At 35.4% G+C, this 17,718-nt stretch overlaps 1 protein-coding gene across 1 annotated transcript; it reads right to left on the bottom strand.

Annotated features, from left to right (window-relative positions):
• Positions 1-1,694: 1,694 nt before the first annotated feature.
• LOC128234594 (uncharacterized) lies at positions 1,695-14,261 on the bottom strand. The gene is made up of 5 exons (XM_052948904.1): positions 14,103-14,261; positions 5,477-5,625; positions 4,685-4,756; positions 3,547-3,819; positions 1,695-2,689 (listed from the first exon to the last, which is right to left on the bottom strand). The coding sequence occupies exons 1-5, from the start codon at positions 14,113-14,115 to the stop codon at positions 2,540-2,542; spliced, it is 657 nt and encodes a 218-aa protein (XP_052804864.1). The 5' UTR covers positions 14,116-14,261; the 3' UTR covers positions 1,695-2,539.
• Between the last annotated feature and the right edge of the window lie 3,457 nt (positions 14,262-17,718).

Raw genomic sequence — 17,718 nt, 5'->3', positions numbered from 1 at the left:
AAAACTAAATAAAGATTGATTTCTTTTTTTAGTTTTGGTCCTTCAAACGACTTATGCAATGCGGAATAAACAAATTATAGATGATCAAACTATATATGCACACATACATCTGATACCCGGATAACTTGGCATTTATTTAAAAACACAAGATATGATTTTATATGGTTTTATATAGGCTTGAAAAGATGGATAATAAGGTATTGTGAATGGGTGGCGGTATTAACAAAACACATTATAAAGACCTAGTTTTAGGAATGTTTTGCATGACAATCCCCTGCTGTGCATCTCCTGCTTATAACGCTGATGTCAAAGCAAGGGCCAATTTCCTGTTTATTTGTTAATTGGCCCAGGAGGGCATTTAGGGCCCATTTCTTTAATAAAGCCTTAAAAGCTCAAACACGTTTTTTTTTTTTTTTTTTTTTTTGGGGGGGGGGGGGGGTCACTTATAGAACGATTTAACTAGGCCTTTTAGTCTTTTGTTAGGTTACGAAAGTAAACAAACATAGATTACTATTACAAACATACTATTACACCCATATTATTCAACGCTGTATTAAAGTAAAGTCTATATAATTTATTCGACTGTTTAGGGTCCACATGACTAAACAACAAAGAACTTTAACAGCCATTTCACAGTATGGTATATGCTTGATTGCCGCGACAAGGTGGTTGTGCACGCGACATCGATGTTTATATATTGAACTCGGTGGCTATATTTATTTTCTAAATTTAATGGTAACGGCTAAAAGGGGCTAGACACCAGATGAAAGAAAAAAAGAAAATTGTCATAAACTAACATACAATTGACATCACTTACGACACATGGATCTTTCGCAGTTTTTTGGGCATTTTTCAAATCGAAATTTACTAGGGTTGTCTACCATTGTAAAATCCCAGTAATTTTAAAAATAGCGTCGGTATATTAATCTGTATGCATAAACCGATATGAACTGGGAAACTAATATGCGCTATTTTAAATGGGAAAACACAGATGAGAGAGCAACGTGATAGCTGCGTTTATTAATTTAATCATGCAAATTGGTGTGTTATCGGCCTCCTGCCAGATTGCATTGGCAAGTGGGTTGTTTTGAGAACAAATACTGTTTTTGCCGATGTTTGGACCATCTGTAGTCTAGCCCCTTGAAAGGAACTCGTTCATGGTTTATACAATGCACTTTTTATGGATTTTATTTTTCTATTACGAAATCGAGTGTTGCAAATCATAAGGAGTCGTAAAACTAAGAAACAGTCGGCTCAAACCGTTCAACAAATGTTAATACACATTGTACGCTCACATATTGTATTTGAAGTCCATAATTAACAATGCCTTTCAAACGCTATTTGACAAAAAGCTGTAGCGTGATTGGTTGTTTATGCTAGCAATGTTTTCAACAAAGGTTTAAATTTACGTCTACCTAGTATAATTCTCTTGGGCGAGTGGGTAGAATATCAGGGTTTTTTTCTCGACTGTACCGGCGTGGGTTTGCTACCAACTCAAACCAGGTTGTTGTTTTATATTAACATTGTATTTTTGTCTGCAATTTTGGTATCAAAGAGTAAAATAATTATGATACACATGTCTTTAGATGCATTCCCAGTAAAATCATTTTGGTGCCATTGTTATGACCGAGGCCCTTAAACAATGAAATGGCTTAACAATTGCAGATGTAGTTTGGTACTATTTCAATACGGAATATGATCACAATTTTATTCGCTTTCTTACGCGAGAGGTTGGACACGCAACGACAATTCCATTGCAATGTTAACAACTTAGTCTAGATATCGATATCAATCAATAAGTAATAGTTCAAGAATGTTAGGATGTAACAGGATGTGACGAAATTTAATGGTTTGATGCGAAACAGTCGTATAACCATTTAAATCGTGTTAAAACAATCTATGACAATATATAAGTTTGTTAGTCGTCAATAGCGTTAACGAGCCACTAACAGCCACTGAGACAGTCACTGTTTATATCTACCACTTCACCTGATTTAAATAAATTACGGCTGACTGCAGATTTACTGAAATACATGTATTGGAAAGCAGGAGAAATACTGCCTTCTCATTGGACAAAATATAATGATAACCAGTCAAATATGTAAGATGAAAAACACCCAGCGGCTGATTAAGTTGAAGCACGGATGTCGCGTCAAGCACTGTCATATCGAGGCTATTGAGCCAGTTTCATTCTAGTTTCAATTTTGACATTCGCACTGTCAATACTTTGAAGTTTAAAGAACATCGTGGTTATGTCACAAAAACAAAAGCAATACGCATTCCGCAAATTGAATATGTCGTCTGCTTGGATTTACTAGTGCAGTCTTAAAGTTGATAGAACAAAGATATAGTATTTGACAATTGACATGAAACTCAAGTATATATGTCGGAAATAAAAATGTCATTTCTTGAAATCAGATGACGATGCGAACAACGACCGTGGACAACTGGATCCCCACATGTCTGCCATGCTAAGTAGGCGACAACAATATGAACTTTTCCGTTGTTTTAGTAAGAAGGACATTGCAACTAAACACGTTTATGTTTTGTTCTCCAAATATGGCGGACACTGCTCCTGATAAGGAGGCGGAGGCTCGAGGTACACGTTACAGGAAGTAGCCGCATCCAGTTCCGGTTTACGGCCAAATGTCACGGTCTGTGTCGGCATAATAATAGCCACTGGTGTTGCCTATTGTAAGAGAATACATGATAAATCATACATTTATTGATTTAGTTTAAAACAACTTATTTAGTCTCGATTTTGTAGAAAGCCGACACCTTATTTTGAACACTCTCGAGTCTGCTTCCATGGACAATCTAACCAGTTTCACTGGGTATCAATGTGATAGGCCTCAAGAACGGTGTCCGACCGGGGATCGAACCCGGGAACTCTTGGTCGGGAGGCGGATACTCAAACTCTGAGTTCTTAAAACAGTGTTACAATTGAACTACTTGGACGGGTTGTTACCAAATACTTTTAAAAAATTAAGGCACAAGGTTTATGCTGAACAGACAATAACCGAGAGACACACTAAGTACTTCTGATATAGACATACTACACACCAATCAGACTATCTTGATTGAATAAAGGTTGGGGTTTGCATGCCTTGAGACCATGTCTCTGAAAGGTTTACCACTTAAGCTCAAGTATAAAGGTTTGGGTTATAGCCTTTGAATGCCTTGAGACTATGTCTCTGAAATATTTACCACTTAACCTCAAGTATAAAGGTTAAGGTTATGGTCTTTGTATGCCTTGGAGACTATGTCTCTAAAACTGTACCCCTTTAGCGCAAGTATAATGGTTGGGGTTATGACTGTTGTATGCCTTGGATATTATGTCTCTGATAATTTTACCACTGAAGCAAGAGTACTTAAAACGTGAATACATTAAAGACAGTACTGAAAACAATATTCATTATACCTATGGCATTTAGTTCAAACAGAAAAACTATTAAAATGTGTAGTAAATTTCTGTTGTAAAATCGAAATACAGAGGTCAATTGATAGAAAGTAACTAAATATTCACGGTATATTTTAAATTTTTACCTCTGGATCCACGTTCAAAATATCTCTGTTGAGGGATTTCATGAAACAGCAGCCGTTCTTGTGGAGAACACAGAATGTGTAGATGTTGACCGCGGTAAGGACGATGCTGATCAGGAATACAAAAAGTAAGAGGATACCGATCCAAGTAGTAAAGAAGTACTCGGCGTAGGGGATGGCGAAGACATAGAGATAGAAAATACCATAGCCGATAAAAGTGACCAAGACACAATTGGTGAAAAACAGCCAGATGTACAGAATGATCTTGCCGGTCGTCTGGAAAGAAAATAGGAAATACTAGTTTGAATAATTTCTCATCGATAAAGGCATCAATAAGATGTATTGGTTAGTGTATAATTTATTCGAGTTAATAAATGTAACGATGAGGAGAAGTAGAACAACCCGATAGTAAAGAAGATTGTTCGCTGTTTGGGAAAGCAAAAACACTACAGTAAAGTGTATAAGTAAAACACTCGACGATAATTTAAACGATTTTCCTATCGCCTTGAAAAGGAAGAATCAATGAATAAACGTAACGATGCACATGCTCCATTATTTTTATGACAATATCAACAGTTGCTCGGGAACCATTTGCCAACTATGTGTTAATTATACTCTATTACTACTTTAACACATTATTGAAAAACTCCAGAAGCTTATATGTTGTATATGTAACACATACTACATTTAAAAGAGATTTGCACTTATTTCGATATAATGTTGTTGTAACATTGTCTTTCAACGTTTAAATATACATAATTAGTGACGTTATGATGTAATAAATATATTCGGTATTAAAAACCTTGTGACAAATGCTACATAGCTTTAACATTGATTCAACGTTGTGACATCAAGGTGTCCGTTGATTTATATAATGAAATGATTTAAATGATGCTATCGGGAGAGAACAGAGAAAGCGGTGGTATGTCGGTTATGTATTGGCTCTTAGGCGGCAAGAGGATTTGAGCCGACTTGGACTCCGATGTTGGTCCGCTATAGCTTCTCAAATCGGCTTGATTTCGGTCCGATTTTAAGTGCTAACTGGTTTAAATGTGCTTTCTCGACCCAAGTATTGGTTTTAATGAATACGCTTTAGCAAAATTAATTAGATTTTGAGGGTTGAAGTTTTTGAAGCATTTACCAGTTTCCAAGGCGTACAACTCTCGGGATTTCGGTTATAACAACACGACGCCAAGAGAGGTTGAGTCAGTGCCTGAAATGGATAAGAAAACCCCAGACAATTTATGCAAATTCGTAGTAAATGTTTGTGTTTGTGATGCCTCTATCACATGTGAGGTCACGTGGTTTGTGTGCAAATTGATTTGATCATGTATACCTGCCAACTTCCTTAAACATATAGCATTTAACCGGTTAGTGATTCTCTTGACAATAATGTGTTGTGCATGGCGCTGCACACTATACAGTTTTTTGTTTCATCTTCCTGATTTCAATTCTAAAAATGAAGTTGAAAATCAACTTAAAATTGGGTTTTACAATAGTTTAAATGTTGTTATTTTGGTGTTCGATCACTGTCTCGCTAGACAAAGTGATAGTAAAATTGTGTTGCTTCTGACTTAAATGTACACGTGTAGTTGAAAGCTTCGTTTTCTATGACAAACTAAATAATGTCAAACATTTTAGTGTAACAGTTTAAGTTATAATGGGCAAATTGTTCAGAACGTCGTTCATGTTAACAACCTGGTTAACGACATCGTTTTTAACTTAAAACGTGAAATAGTTGATGATGTGCGCAGATATATAAACTAATGTACAGCTAAAACAGTTCTCTCTAATCATGTTAGATATACAGCAGATCAAAAGTGAATCCATTAAACATCCAGAGCAATAACAATTTGAAACTTTAAACGATCACGTTAACAACGTTGTTAAAACGATTGAATAATCGAACCAATGACGACCAAATTGCACATACTGCACAACCGACGACGAACGATATTATGGCGACGGCTTCAACGTCGGTGATTGCCATAGTAATCCCGGAAGCTACCATGCAGAAGATGGCACTGAGCCGCACGAACCATGATGCTAGCTTAACGTTGAACAGTGAGCGACGTGACTCCGCTGAAAATTAAAACCAGTCTGTTAGAAATGAGTATTAACAGGATTCCGCTAAAAATGAAACCAGTCCGTACCTTCTTCATCCATGTTTATGCCTGGTTATTATGCGATTTAAATCCACCAATAATGTCGTTTTAACGAATGATTAAGGCGTTTAAACGAGTTACGTTGTTGTGTTAACTAGACATGTAAGGCATTTGAACAAGTTACTTTGTCGTTTTAACGAGATAAGTATGGCGTTTAAACGTGATGTATAAGAAATTCTGCCTGTAGCTTTACGTATGTACCTGAGCTTTTTTAAGCAGCGTAAAGTTTAGACTAACAAAATTATTAAAACGGAGCCCTGATTTGCAGCAGAATATTTCCTATATTAAAGGCTATTCATTATCATATGAAACGCATTTTTCTTGCATACCGGACGTGTGTTTCCGGTCATGTGACCGGTGCTGGAAAAACTCATCTTACAACCCCATGTAAGATGAGTCACGCGCAACAACGCGCCACTTTTTATTTCTTTTATTGTATGGTTTATGAAAAGTATAGTATGCAATTTCAATGAAGCGGAATCAAAAATATAAGTAAACAATACTTTTAATTAAAATTGAAAATAAATAATCGTAAAAGCGCGATTTTTTAAAGGAACTATTTGACGTCGATAGTGATTTTAAATTACTGCGCTTTATGACGTCAGTACACAACGTCGCACGCGCTTTTTGGTGAAATGTACGAAAGTGCGTTTTCTACGTCAATTTTCCCATAAATTCATAATTTTAGGTATGCAAGAAAAAATATCAATCATGTTTTTCCGGTCCGGATCGAAAAATCCGACCCTCGGGCACGCTGCGTGACCGGTAACTCGGCAAGGCTCGTTACCGGCTTACGCGCGTGCCCTCGGGTCGGATTTTTCTATCCGTACCGGAAACACATGATATATACTTATAATCTTTAATGATAATAACAGTTAAAAGGATATGATTTGTGTTCAGATAAAAAGATAAAAAGCATTTTTTTGCGCTTTTGGACACGTAGCTATTATTAATCAAAACAATATAAGAGCTTTTTTTATCTGTACACACACCATTTTCTCTTTTGTTTTAATCATTAAAGACAAATGCCTCTAACATGATAATGCATTAAAACATCTTTTGCATCAACCTAATATGTAGGCCTTTAAAGTGAGAAAGGATTCATAAGAAGGTGGTTAATGCACTAACAATAAAGTTAATTGACCTAAAAGGCATTTGTTTTTTAAATGGTTCACATGTGTTCCATCCGAACCCCTCTATAAGAATAACAAATGTACTTTTGAGGAGCGATGTTTGTTTTGTTGGTTATTGCGGCTATGCCGCTTTTGTAATGACTACATGGAATTTTGAGCAGACTGAAAACGCCGCAGAATTCATCTCAGAATGACAGTTCGAGGCCAAGTAGTTCTCAAACCCATGCAGGCAGTGTACATGAATTATGGTTGATCTTGTTGTTATTGTTTTCGGCAGTGTTTTCTATCAATGAATGTTGAATGATCTTTTTTATTTTATTTTCATTTTTTTTCTATTTAACGTACTAGTTATGCACAAATAAAATTGAATATATCACTCCACGACTATATCAAAAGCCGAACAATTTTGTGAATCCGCCCGAAAAAGCATTTCCAAATATACATCGTCGAGACATTAACCGTTCAAACGTTTTTTGTGTAATTATGTTCGAATTTTAATAGAATCGACCAATTTAACAGTTTTTGTTGCTAAAATGATATGTACATGACCGATAAGTTTCCAAAATATTATTCGCGGACGACTACTGTGACGTCAGCTTTATCATGTACTTTCTGACATCGGTCGAATAAACAAAACGGAAGCCATGTTGGATTTTACGAAGAGCGAAACAAAGAAGCTGTTGTCATTATTTAATACAAGTCCAATATTTGTTGAAGTTATTCAGCAAAAGCCAATATTGATGCTAGCTGTCCATGGAATGATTTACATTATCATGTGGATTTAATTACTTTAACCGTGAGTAACATGAAATAAATGACACCCACATTTTTCATGCAATTAAATTTCGTGACATGTCATTACATCATTGCAAATAAAAGTCAAACGGAATTGAGATAGAATTGAATTGAATATATGCACATAATTATGCACACGGTTTCTTCATCAACGAAGCCAGTTGTATGAATATGTGCAAAATCACGTAAAAAGATCAACACATGAAGGTGATGCAGGCATAGATCAAGGTAATTATAGTTCAACAATATGTCTTAGTATCATTTACATGGTAATTAAGTACAAATTACTACAAACAATATATATGGTTTCATAGCTGAATGCGCTGATGCCTGATGCATCAATTCAAATGATGAAAAAATAATTCGTGTGTAGTACTTGTAATGCAACAGTCCCGGCCGCCGCAGGTCTAGGGGTATAGGCGAAGGAGATGGGCTGCGTTTTTACCTTTCAGGTGGCCCCACATGGCAGAGTGAGTGAGATGGTTTTGTTTTCACCGCAAAATCAGCTGGGAATGGGTTTAACCTAGGATGTCTCAGGGGTGCAGGGACATTTTGCTGGGATTTTCCAGCAGTGTGCCCACCGGGCGTGGATTTTACCCGGGACTGGCTAAACCAACAGTCAAAGTCCCGGCTAATACCTTGACCTGGAACGGCCGTGGTTACATTTGGCTTAAGTGCATAACCAGGACTAGAACAAATAATTGTACGTTGACGGATTTTTTAAGACTTTGATATGGAAAACTCCACATGTACAAATTGTTTTGTACCAAAAGTGGGTCGTTATTCCTGTCGGAATTCGAGGTTAAGCATATTGTGGTTATAAACTAACATAATTACACAACATATTGCCAGATAATGTAATTTAAATTAGTTCCGTACAGAAAAAATAAATAATAACGAAGTATCATGAGATCGACATGTTTTTTTTTCATTTTAACAATCAAAACATAATGATATATACATGAAAGGCACCTGCAAGGCTGCGGTTTACAGTTTTACAACAATCCGAAAATCTCGGCCATGACCAAGTTGTTTCGATTGTAATTACACGGTCTATCTGAAAACATGCCAGAGATGGCCGAGTTGTAACAATTGGCATAATTGTTATCTGTGTCAGTAAAGTATCGTTTTATTGGAAAGGTAAATCCTGTGTTTTAATGCATTTTATGCTTGTTTTGTGCAAAATATCTTTGCACTTACATGGTAAAATGTGAATATAAGCCTTTATTCAATATTTTTTAAAACCACCCTGTTTTTGCACAAACCCGTTTAGACGTTAGGGATTAGAAAAGTACCGTATAACAAGTCAATTATTTAAGACTAAACCAGGGACTATACAGTTATACATGCTAAGGTGTAACTTAATTTACTTCAAGTAGGTAATGTCAGCACTGGGATAAAAAAACAACTTTATAATTCCCCTATCAGCAGCAGAATATGTCATTAACGCTTAAAGCTGCACTCTCACAGATTAAACGTTTTGACAACTTTTTTTTATTTTTTGTCTTGGGATGAGTCAATTTATTCAAAATGTATGGAAACCAGTGATATAAGACTTCTGACAAAAATGTTGATCGCAAATTTTAATATTTAATTTCAAAAGTTGATGTTTTATGCAATTTTCTTTGCAGATATTTACGCAACAATTGGTTCATTCCAAGACAGAAAAGTTGTCAAACGGTAAATCTGTGAGACTTTTTTCACAACAGCCCATTCCACACTTGTTCGGCAACATGTTGGAGACTTTCGGTATTTCAAGTCATGTGACAGATCATTTAATGTCTGCGCTTGCCAATCAAATGACTAAAGAATTTCTGCTATCCAAGAAATATGAAATGTATATAATCAATTTTTAAAATAACATTACAACCAGTTTAAATCAGGGTATTACCATATATGTCATATTAAACAGGCAGGATGAGAATTCGGCGTGCTAAAAAAGAACAATTTTTCACTAATCAGCCACTTTTGATAATTCTCTCAAAAATCAATTTATAAACATGCAATAGCGATTAGTATCCGCTGCAGCTTAGCTGTTGTTTATACATACCCTGCTTTTTGAAAAAAGAAGTTGTCCACCGAAAATATTTAACTTATGGCAATTTTTAAGGCACCTGTCCGATGTAAACAATAGGTTTTGTTTTTTCATAAACGCATGACGAAAGCAGGTGCTCTAAATGAGCGGCAATAGGACAGATTATCATCAGGTTTAATTTGCATGTGTTTAGGGTTATTTAAAGTTGATTATTGTTCACGCCACAGAATTGAAAGTAGACCATGGAAAAGGCCCCAGGACGTGCGAATTTATGGTATGAAAATATTATGATTTACGACTTCACCGTTCACACATCCGCATAAATTCCGATGAATAAGTGTGCAAAGTGCTAATAAGTGTTAATAACGGGTACAACCCAATAATTTGACATTTTCATTTTCCAAAGTTTGCAATATTTTGCCTTTTTTTAAACGCTTTATTATAAGAAGTTTTTATAAATATAAACAAAACATTACATTATGAGGACTTGAGGATTGAAAACGGTTACCTTAAGTATGAGATGTTGGTATGCTTGAGCTAAAAATTACTCCATCCAGGAGAGATTATTAGTCTCATTTGCAAGTTAAGTTACACTTGATGTAAGCCTAAGACTAAAGTTTAAGAAACTTTTGATAACACACTTGACAGTTGTTTTGCGCAGCATCGAATGCCTAAACAATGTTAAAACTAAAACTTTTAAATATGTACTAATGGCGACAATGTAAATTTTGTATTATGTTTTTTTCTAAAGATGCTTTAATAATTTTTAACAAAATTTCCTTAACAAAAACAGTCGAAACACATAGGCTGAAACTTGCTTGGCTCAATTTTCTCATTGGCTCGAACTAGATGTGAAGGATTGATTTCTTTATACTGAAGCTTAAAGCTGCTCTCTCACAGATTTACCATTTTTACAACTTTTTTATTTTTTGTCTTGAAAAGAGCAATTTTTTGCGTAAATATCTGCAAACCAATGATAAAATATTGCTGACAAAAGATCAGATCGCAGATTTGCATATTTCCGTTCGAAAACTAATGTTTTATGGCTTAAACCGTTACTAACGGTTTAAGAAAATTGAATAAAACATTGTTTTTTTAACTTAAATATATAAATATGCGATCTTATTTTTTGTCAGCCGTCTTATATATCTGGTTTCCATGGATTTTCGCAAAAAATGGCTCGTTCCCTGACAAAAAATAAAAAGTTGTCAAAACGTTCAATCTGTGAGAGTGCAGCTTTAAAGGGGCTGTCTCACGTATGATAAAATAGCGAAAAAAAAGGTCGAAAACTAACATAAACTTGGCATCGATGTGTACAATGCATTGAAACTTACTAACTGAAGTACCACATAGTTAACAATTTATTTAAGTTTAGCAGTTATTTCGTATTTTTCCATTAAAAAAGATTACTGGGTATGTCTACCTAGTATAATTTATTCCTTATGCGTGATTGGCTAGTCGGTGTTATCACGTGATATTACCGAGGTAGGTGTAAAACTTAATTATGTCACCCGATTAGAATAAGCCTTTGTAGCTCAGTGAGTAAGACGCTGGACTTCAATTTTGGTGACGCTGGTTCGAACCCGGTCTCCGACACAATTTTATTTTACATTTTGGTACTTTTTTTTACAATATGATATCAAAGCGTAACACATTCTATTAGATAATTGTCCTGAGGTTCGTTACAGAAAAAAATAATTTTTGGTGCCAATCTGTGACACAGTCCCTTTAACGTTCCCGCTTTGCTAGAATTCCCCAATGCTAGAGGTACTTACGGTACTGTCCCTGGGAGCTCGAGACAACAGGGTTTCGACTGTATGCTTGATATTTTGACAATTTCATTTTCATGCCCCCCTTAGAAGAAGAGGGGGTTCAGTTGTCCGAAGGTTGGTCCATTAGTCCGCCGGTACACCAAATCTTGTCCGGGTGAAAACCCAACAATTCCTCAGGGCATATGGTCATCAAACTTAACATGAAGGTTGGGCCTGACCAGTAGATGATCCCCATTGATTATAGGGTCATCGGGTCAAGATCACAGTAACCTTTAATGGAAAAAGGGTATTTAAGCTTGTCCAAGTGATAATTCAACAATGCCTAGACCTATGGTCATCAAACTTGACATGGAAGCTGGTGCTCACCTGTAGATGATCCCAATTGATTTAAGGGGTCATCGGGTCAAAGTTCAAGGTCACAGTGACCTTTAATGTTAAAAGGGTTTTAAAGCTTGTCCAAGTGATAACTGAACAATGCCTAGACCTATGGTCATCAAACTTAACATGAAAGCTGGTCCTGACCTGTAGATGACCCCCATTGATTAAAGAGTTCCTCGGGTCAAAGGTCAAGGTTACAGTGACTTTTAATGGTAAAAGGATTTTTAAGCCTGGTTCAAGTGATAACTCACCAATGCCTAAACATATGGTCATCAAACATGACATGGAAGCTGGCCCTGACCTGTAGATGACCCCAATAAATTTTAGAGGTAATCGGGTCAAAGCTCAAGGTCATAGTAACCTTGAATGGTAAAAGGTTGTCCGAGTGATTTCTGGACAAAGCCTGCACCCATGGCACTCAAACTTGAATTTGAGGTTTGGCCTGACCAGTAGATGATCCCTATTTATTTTAGGATTCATCGTGCCAAAGTTCAAGGTCACAGTGAACTTGGATGATTAAAGATTGTCCGAGTGGTAACTCGAAAATGTCTGCATTCATGGCCCTCAAACTTGACTTGGAAGTTGGGCCTGACCAGTAGATGACCCCTATTGATTTAAGGGTCATCGGGTCAATGGTCAAGATCACAGTGACCTTGAAGGCAAACTCAACAATTCCTATACCTATGGTCATCAAACTTGACATGAATGTTGGGCCTGACCAGTAGATGACCCCTATTAATTTTGGGGGTCATCGGCCCAAAAGTCAAGGTCACAGTGACCTTTTATACGAATAAGTTAACAAAGCTTCTCCCAGTGATATCTCAACAATGTCTGGACCCATGGCCCTCAAACTTGACTTGGGGGTTTGGCCTGACCTGTAGATGACCCCTTATTATTTTAGGGTTCATCTGGTCAAAGGTTAAGGTCACAGTGACCTTGTACGCAAAAAAGCTTGTCTGTGTGATAACTTGACAATGCCTGCACCTACAGCCCTTAAAATTGACATTTAGGTTTTGGGTGACCAGTTGATGACTCCTATGGGTTTTATGGTCACAGAGTCAAAGGTCATAGTCATAACTCATATTCATCATTAAAATTTTGTTGTATTTACTTTTTCCCTGCTGTGCTGCTAAGAGGATACATTTTTATCTGAAAATATCAGTCATCATCTGAACACGATTTAAAACTATACCTACTCCTCACACGCTGAATGGTCATAATCTTAAAACTGCCTCAAAGGCATCAAATGTCAATGACAAGTCAACTGTCATATCGGTCCATGTATATTTCATTCGATTGTCCAAATAATCCTAACAACAAAGCACTCAGGGTGGGGGGGCATTATGTTTGACAAACAAATCTTGTCCATTTCAGTTTGCAATATTAAGCTTATTTTGCTTTCTTTAAGCTTTCTATTATAAAAAGTTTATGGAGACTTGGAAATTGTATAAGTATAACATGTTCATAAGCGTGAGTTTTACTTCATTCAGGAGTGATATGTCTATAAGTATTATGTGCAAGTATTTTACTTAATGCAAGCCTAAGGCTAAAGTTTAAGTAACTTTTGGTAATACACTTGGCAGTTGCTTCAATGTTGTAAGCGTCTACAACAGTTTCGAGACCAATCATTATACACATTATAAAAAATTCAGTTGAAGAATGGCCTTTAATGTTAAGTTGCCTACTGGATCTTAAAAGAATGAATATCGAGTCAGTCAAAAAAAAATGCATATAATTGAACATTTGAAATTCTGATGTTGCCACTTGAACAAAAGGTTTTCAAGTTGTAAGTTTCAAGACAATATTATTTTCACTTTTAGTAAACAAACACTCGAGAAAATCAAGGCATTGCCGCATTCAGCACTTTCAGTGCTCTGATTTTTATAGATGGGTCCTCCCTACGAAGTCATTTTTGTATGAATTGTCCATTTTTGGCAAAGTTATGGCGTTTAAAGCAAGAAGGGGTGTATTTTAAGCAGGCTTTCATATCTACTTTACTATAATATACTTTGTAACTGATAGGAAATTGTCAGGAGTTGATTATTAAAAATATCATGATGTTTCAACAATATCTGTATATGTTTAAGATATTTGGGATATTATTAGTTGGTTGTTGGGGGTGGGGTATACAACTGTCACAATATTTCATACCATTTAACATTAAAAACAACTTGTATAATACCGTTTCATTATCTCAGTCTATCTTACAATTAATTGCTTTGTGTTTTGGATAATGTTAGAAAACAATTATTGAAAAACAAACAAAATTCGTTACACATACCTTGAGACGGCATAATATTATTATTCTCAGATACACTTGTGGTCTTAACATCCGTTATTCCATAGCAACAAAATAATCTAGACTGTAAAATGGGTCTATAAATAGAACATCTAAGCAGAATTATTGGAAAACAACACACGGCAGTTATCTGAGTCGCTTAAATATATTGTCGTTCACTGTGTGGGAACGGACACCGGATATAGCTCAAAAAGTGATAAGTAAACAGACAATTATGCAGTTATTTTTCTTAACCAGATGTAAGATCTTGCTGTGTAAACGCATATCTACCGCATCCACAAATGAAGCAAGTGTTTGAATTAATAGCTGAATGCTTAATTTGGCCTATGGTATACTTTAAAGTGCTTACGATTTAGCAGACATCGTAAAATGTTTCTTCAAATCTGAGCTGATCACCTCAAAACTTACAGAATTTCGACAAGTATTGTTATTTTTAGGAATATATCGAATAAATATAAAATCTGAATCGAAGGATTTCACTAGCATAAGCTCAACTATTTTATTGTGAGATATGGCAATGTAACTTTTAAACTGTTAAAGATATGCCCTTAGAAATGTTCACAGTACTGTACTGGGGATAGCCGTATTATGTACTGGGTATAGTTTCAAAGTTGAGAAATTTGTGTCCTGGTGATAACATATTAAATGGGACAAAAATTGATAGTGACACTGTTAATATACAATATAATTTGAACTTTCAAATAATCTGCAAAAAAGTGAGAGTACAATTTTATAAGAAATTATTGAGCAAACTTTAGTTAACAATGAGTTTGATCCATGCTCTCCTAAATGAACGTATATGCACGCTGCGTAAATATCAGGGTTGGTCACAATACATTCTTTCTCACTGAAATGAACGAACAGAGACCATTATTCTGTTCTAAGTTATACCAAAAACGACCCAAGCTAAGTAAAAAGCTTTACGTGTTCCAAATTTGATCACAATATCTCATTCCCTACTGGTGACTTGCTGTATGCAAAAACGTACCTACTTGATTTACAAAGCAATACTATAGATATGAAATGCAAACACCACAAAAATTCTACGGCCGTATGTTTTGTGTTACTCAATAAATCAGATTACCGGCGTATTTCAAATATTTAGATATTGATGCTTGTGAAAAACACATCATGGTTAACTTATATGTATGAATGAAACAGTTTTAAGTGCATACAGATACAAAAAAACAACAACATGTTTTTGCTCTCATCCCTTGATATTGACAACATCGAACAATTTCCCTCGAGCGCGCATATAGATAAATATCCGTAATCATTATCACAGTCTCGTTATTCTAAATACATCGTTACTATCCTCAGCCCACTTAATAGCTATCCCCTGTGCAGTTATTTATTTGCTTCATCTATCCCCAGTACACTGCCAGGCCATCAAAAGGTATGAATATCTCCGTAACAACAAAATATATCATATTGATATTTTACACATTACTAGATTATGTAATTACAATGAAATCGCTCGATTCAGTTTTTATTCTTATTTTCAATTTGTTGATTTATGTTTGAAATCGTACCACATAAATTAACATTTGTGAGCGATCATGCAACTTTCGGAGTAAATTGGGCTATTATAAGAAAGAGGAGACATATTTCCATCATAATCGTATATTGCACAGTATCAAGTAATTCAAAACTCTTCGATTTTGTTAAATATATCAACATAAAGTACAAAAAATGATAGAAAACTGACCATGTGTCAAAATCAAACGCTTATCGATTGATCAATTTTTTAGCTATATCCGGTGTCCATTCCCACACAGTGCTGTTTATATACATGAACTAACTATGTACATAAAACTGTTATCGTATGCTTGTTAAGTTTACATATGATAACGTTAATTGTGTACACTTATCTTGCTTATATTTTATTTTATTATATTATGTTTGTAAGTTTAGATACGTGACATGTTTATATGTATAACTATATGTATTACGACGATGTACACATGTATAAGTCGAATAAACTGTCTGTTCTGTTCTGTTCTGTTCTAAAATCCAATATCACCTTCACCTTATCGTCCAAAATGTAGTACAAACTAGATAATGTACTAATAAAGTAGCTCAAATAGGGCAACCATCTAGTGCACCGGAAAATTATCACTACATCAAACTCGATCTATTTATAGATTAACCTCGAATGCGGATGATAGTTTATAAATACATAAACTATCATATAAGCAGGATATAAAATTTACTGTAATGATATTTCAGCAAGTGTTAAACACCTCGCTGCAAACCTAGTGTCCCCTTGTCTCTCTAAATGGTTATATATTTAATTCAAATTTGTCAAACACTATTTATAATACTACCTGCTCCGTTTATTATGAAGGGAGTATACCTGATGTCACTAATTATAAATACCTCCGTTGTGCTGATTTTACTAAAGTGAATGCACGGCGAGTTTGAAACTAAACCTGTCATCTTATTGTACAAAATATAATTTCAAGCACGGAACTTAAATAAAGTGAAGTTAACTACAGCATGATATGACGCTGGACCGGACGACAGCCAAATGATTCGATCAAAGCGCTGAACGCGTTAAAAGACTGTCAGAGAGATATGAGTCCTTTTAAATGAAAAGCGATAAATCGATTTCATTCATATTATAAACTCTTTTAGGAAAATGTCACAAGGTCGAATTCGATTAATGCTATTAAGATAAGCACATTTATCTCGTTAATTCTTATCAGGGGAGGGAACTTGCTAGGGCGACTTGCTTTTGTGCATCTTTGGACGTGCACGATTCTTTGAACCTGTGTTAACTGTATGATTGCCTCCTGCGCGTGTGTGAATGCTTGCGTGTGTGAATGCTTGCGTGTGTGAATGCTTGCGTGTGTGCGGGTGCTAGCCTGCGTGTTTGCGTGCGTACGTGACACTTAATGATTATTTAATATCTTTGTTTCACAATATCATATAGATTATCATAATTTAAAAAAAATAGTCGTTTAAACATGACATAAGAATGCAAAACTCATGTCTTCCATTGTGTCATGAAATTACATACAATTGTCTTTCTTGTTTATATTTATCACATTTAGAAACAACAACATAATTAACTTCTTCACAAGGAATATGAAAATTGACAAATCAAAATCTACATATTCGGTCCACTCTTGCAATCATTTTCTATTAACCAAGTATAGCTAGAACACTGTAATCTCATTTATGATTTGTTCACATTAAATAGTAAACTGCTGCATAAATATTGCTCTGGATTAAGTTTATATTTTAATGTAACTATGCGTCGCGACGTGGTGATCAATCGCACTAGGATCGAAAGCCAATAAATCGCACGAGTAACTTGTTCCACGTGAGCTTCCGTGCGCCGTTTTATCGAACTTTAATATGTTGCGCCAAAATCTACAATTGGACTTCTGATTCGATTAAATATTTCACTGAGCATATACAGAATGTCGTTCATTCGTTCGGAATTTAAAATAATTACCACAACAATACATTGTTCTAAATAATGATTTTATTTATAATTTATTATATAATATGAACAATACAACATACAAGCACCTACAAATTGACATGGTAATGTACGAGGACTAGAGGCCAAATAAGTTTGTCATCATCG

Source organism: Mya arenaria, chromosome 1, assembly GCF_026914265.1.
Source record: "Mya arenaria isolate MELC-2E11 chromosome 1, ASM2691426v1".
Classification (NCBI taxonomy): domain Eukaryota; kingdom Metazoa; phylum Mollusca; class Bivalvia; order Myida; family Myidae; genus Mya; species Mya arenaria.
The sequence above is the reverse complement of the archived record's forward strand: the minus strand, read 5'-3'. Positions and strand labels throughout refer to the sequence as shown.